Consider the following 4,010-nt stretch of genomic DNA (forward strand, 5'->3'; position numbering starts at 1 on the left):
CACATACTGCTGCCTTCTCCTACCGCTTTTCTCCTGTCAGGGGTTATATGGTACACCATTCAGTGGCTGCGGGTTGGTGCTGGATGATCCCATGGGGACCCGAGCCAGGCCACCTTGCTCTGACATCACAGATCACTGGTTCCTGATGGGCTGATGAGGGCATGGCACGTGTTCCACGTGAGAGAATGTCTGTAGGAGATGTGCTGCCTGTCTGAGGGCTGCGTCTTTCCGTGCTGGAAACACAAGGCCTCTGTGGTCGGCTGGGGGTCATCCTCACTCAGGAATATTTTTTTTAAGGTTCCAAGCAGTAAACACTTTTCTTAAAACCTGAGTCTATGACTTGTTTTTCCATGGCCTCATTGTAGCTGTGAGCATTGGTATCGCAAGCACCTCACATATATCTAGATATTTTCTGCTTTTCCTCAGTTTCCTTGCTGGGGTTCAGCTAAATTTTTCCTCTGTCCATCTCAGCTTCAAAATACAGCCAGTCCCTTGTCTTGCTGGAAGCTGGCCCTGGCTGTCCTCTGCAGGACATTCCCCACACCCCTGCCAGGCATGGGACTCCTCCAAGTCCCTGTGTGGTTCCTGCCTCGTTACTCTCAGGCTCCTGTTCCCTTAGTCTTCCTTTCGTGGCCCCAGAGCTGCTGGTCCTGTGTGACCTGCCCTCTGCTTACGGGCTCCAGTTGAGCTGGGGAAGCAAAGGTGGTTGTCCTTGCATCTTACCTCTCTCCTTCCAGGGCTCTGAGCCTGTCTGGGTGCCCTCTCTACACTCAGGACTTGTTCTTGCTGCATTGTTCTGGGGAGCTGGGGCAAATCTCAAGGTTTCTACTATCCAAACTGGATTGCAGCTGCTTGGAGAAGAGCAAGAGGAGCATCTGTTCCTGCTGTGCTCACAGCAAGGACTCACACCTGACCAAGTTTCCCTATGTGCAATGTTCCAGGAAAATTTTGTCTGACCTTTGGTCACTTATCTGGGATTTGGAGAGCCAGGCAGCGGTGCTGGAGTCTGACCGGGCTGTTGGCTTCTGTGGGACAGCTGGGCACTTCTCGCTCCCTCCCTGGGCATATGCCACCCACCCAGGGCTCGCAGAAAATGTGCTGCAAGCTCCTCCTGCGCTCCTCACCCTGTGTCTGTGAGCCCCGAGGGGCTCTGATAAGAAACCCTGGCCGGGTGCGGCACGGGCTTTGGAAAAAACATACTTACAAGATGGGTTGCGATAGCTCCAAAGGTTTATTTGTCTGCTACGATTTATCAGGTAAGTGACGTGTGCGGCTTTCTGCACCCTGCTTACACTTGCTAGTGCAAGGAACGATTACAACAAGTCGTCTGCCCCCTGCCTTAAACCTATTGGGGAGCTCAGGAGGCTTTGAGGATTTCTCAGCTGCTCCGTGGCAGGCAGATGCTTTGCTTTGTGCGATAGCTCCAAAGGTTTATTTGTCTGCTACGATTTATCAGGTAAGTGACGTGTGCGGCTTTCTGCACCCTGCTTACACTTGCTAGTGCAAGGAACGATTACAACAAGTCGTCTGCCCCCTGCCTTAAACCTATTGGGGAGCTCAGGAGGCTTTGAGGATTTCTCAGCTGCTCCGTGGCAGGCAGATGCTTTGCTTTGTCCTGGCCGGGAGCAACCACGCTGGCCCGGGGTTGCTATTTAAATATTGAGAGACTGAAATATTCCAGTTTGAGCCTGGGGAGCCAGTGCCCATCCAGCATCACTGGGGCACGGCTCTCCTTGCTGCAGCAGCACCAAGATGGACAGCTGGAGGTGGTGGCAAAGCCGGGCTAACCTGGGATGGCCGCAGAGCCAGAGCTCCTGCCGCTGCTGCGGGGAGCCCAGGATGGGGCTAGGGAGGTGGCAGGCGAGGGTCCGTGGCCGGGAAGTGGCATGTCCTCTGGGAAGGGCCAGCGCACCTCAGCAGTGAGCAAAGCTGTCCTCGGTGGTGTCACGGAGGTCCAGGCCTGCCATGGCTGGGGGATGGAGGCAGGTGAGATTGTTGTAGGTGTAGACAGGGACGTGAGCATCATCCCCCTCAGCCACAGACTGCACGAAGCGCGGGACCACCATGGGATGCTGCAGGGAGAAGTCCCGCAGGCCCTTCAGGGAGCAGTTGCAATGCCAGTTGTTGCCCCCCAGCCACAGCTGCTCCAGGGCAAAGGAAGCACACAGGAAGCCCACCGAGAAGGTCTCCAGTGAGTTGTTCCTCAGGCTGAGGTACCGCAAGTTGGCCAGTGGGGAGATGATGGTGTTGTCCAATGTCTCCAGCTGGTTGTTGGAGAGGTCAAGCCAGAAGAGTCTCTGGAGCGGGCTGAAGGTGTCCTGGGAGATCTCCAGGAGGTGGTTGGAGGAGAGGAAGAGGTACTCCAGGTTGCTCAGACCCGTGAAGACCTGGGGCGACAGCTGGCTCAGCCTGTTGTGCTTCAGGTCGAGCTCCAGGAGCTCATGCAGTTCGTTGAAGCTTTGGTCTTCAATGACGGAGATGGCATTGTGCTGCAAGAAGAGCCTCCGCAGGCTGGAGAGGCTGGAGAAGGTGTTTGCTTGAATCCTACCGAGGCAGCTGTGCTCCAGGTGGAGGCTGTGCAACTTGGTGACCCCCTTGAAGACATAGTCAGGGAGGACCTTGATGCAGTTTGCAGACAAGTGCATCACTGCCACATTGTACAGCCCCAAGAATGCCCCAACCCTGATGTCTTGTAGCTGGTTATTGTTGAGGCTGAGGACCTCCAGCTGGCCCAGCCCGTCGAAAGTCCTTTCCACCAGGCTCCGGATCCTGTTGTGCCCCAGCTGCAGCTCCTCCAGGAACTGGAGGTCTTTGAAAGTCCTGGGCCGCAGGCTGGTGAGGGCATTGGTGGACAGGCGTAGGACGTGCAGACTCAGGAGGCCCAGAAACGTGTCCTCGAACAGTGAGACGAGCCGGTTGTGGGAGAGATCCAGCCACCGAAGGGACTTCATGCCCATGAAGGCGCGGGGTGCGATGGCGTTGATCTGGTTGTGGTTCAGGTACAGCTTCTGTAGCTTCTGCAGCTTGACAAAGATGTTGATCTTGATGCCCTTGAGGGCGTTCCCACTCAGGTCCAGCTCCTTCAGCTCGGTAAGGCTGCAGAAGAGCTGGTGCTGGAGGTAGGGGAGCTTGTTGCCGGCCAGGATCAGCTCCCTCAGGTTAGGCAAGTCATGGAAGACCTTGTCAGGCAGGACCACGAGCGAGTTCCAGCCCAGGTTCAGATACCAGAGGTTGGAGAGCCCGGCAAACAGCCCTTCCTCCACCTTACTGAAGTAGTTGTTGTTGAGGCTGAGGGAGACGAGGTTCTGGGTGTGCAGGAAGGTGTGGGGAGCCAAGTGCTTGAGGCGGTTGCGCTCGAGGTGGAGGTGGTAGAGGCTCCGCAGCCCATGGAAGGCGTGCTGCTCCACGGCAGCCAGCTGGCTGCTCTGCAGGTCCAGGAAGTCCAGGGCCGAGAGGTTTCTGAAGGCAGCAGCTGGCAGCAGGGTGAAGTTATTGCCATCCAGCCAAAGGGCTTTGGCGTTGGGGGGCACGTCCTCGGGCAGGTGCGTCAGGTTGCGGGTGCTGCAGAAGACGTTGAGCTCCTCGCTGTAGTCGTCCAAGCTACAGGCGCAAGGGCTGGGGCAGCGTGGGGGTTCTGCGTCCCCCTGGTCCTTTGGGGTGTCCCCCCCAGGGAGCTGGGAGGTGGTGGCAAGCAGCAGGGCCAGGGGAAGCAAGAGGGTGATGCTGGCTGTGGGGTGTGGAGGAAAGGGGATACTGTCAGCGTGGGGCCATGGCTGCTCTAGGGGATCCCCATGGGACCCTCCCACCAGGTGCCCGCACTGCCGGGGTTTTGGGGGATCAGTCCCAGCCCACTGAACAGACTGGGAAGCTGCAGGAGGTTTCGGAGATTGGATCTCTCCTGGGGAGAGGGTGGGGGATCACCACCCCCCACCCCTCCCAGCTCCTGCCTCAGCTCAGACCCCTTGGGTGCATGAAACCCCAAAATTAATCTCTTCATATTGCAGCAGCAG

General features: G+C 57.3%; 1 protein-coding gene across 1 annotated transcript in view; it reads right to left on the reverse strand.

Annotated features, from left to right (window-relative positions):
* Positions 1 to 1,913: 1,913 nt before the first annotated feature.
* The window catches only part of IGFALS (insulin-like growth factor binding protein, acid labile subunit), a 2,516-nt gene continuing 419 nt past the window's right edge, over positions 1,914 to 4,010 (reverse strand). Inside the window, exon 2 of the mRNA XM_010146982.1 lies at positions 1,914 to 3,727. Within this exon, the coding sequence (XP_010145284.1) occupies positions 1,914 to 3,727 (1,814 nt within the window). The remainder of the gene's footprint in view (positions 3,728 to 4,010) is intronic.

This window comes from Eurypyga helias, unplaced genomic scaffold, assembly GCF_000690775.1.
Source record: "Eurypyga helias isolate BGI_N326 unplaced genomic scaffold, ASM69077v1 scaffold43132, whole genome shotgun sequence".
Lineage (NCBI taxonomy): Eukaryota > Metazoa > Chordata > Aves > Eurypygiformes > Eurypygidae > Eurypyga > Eurypyga helias.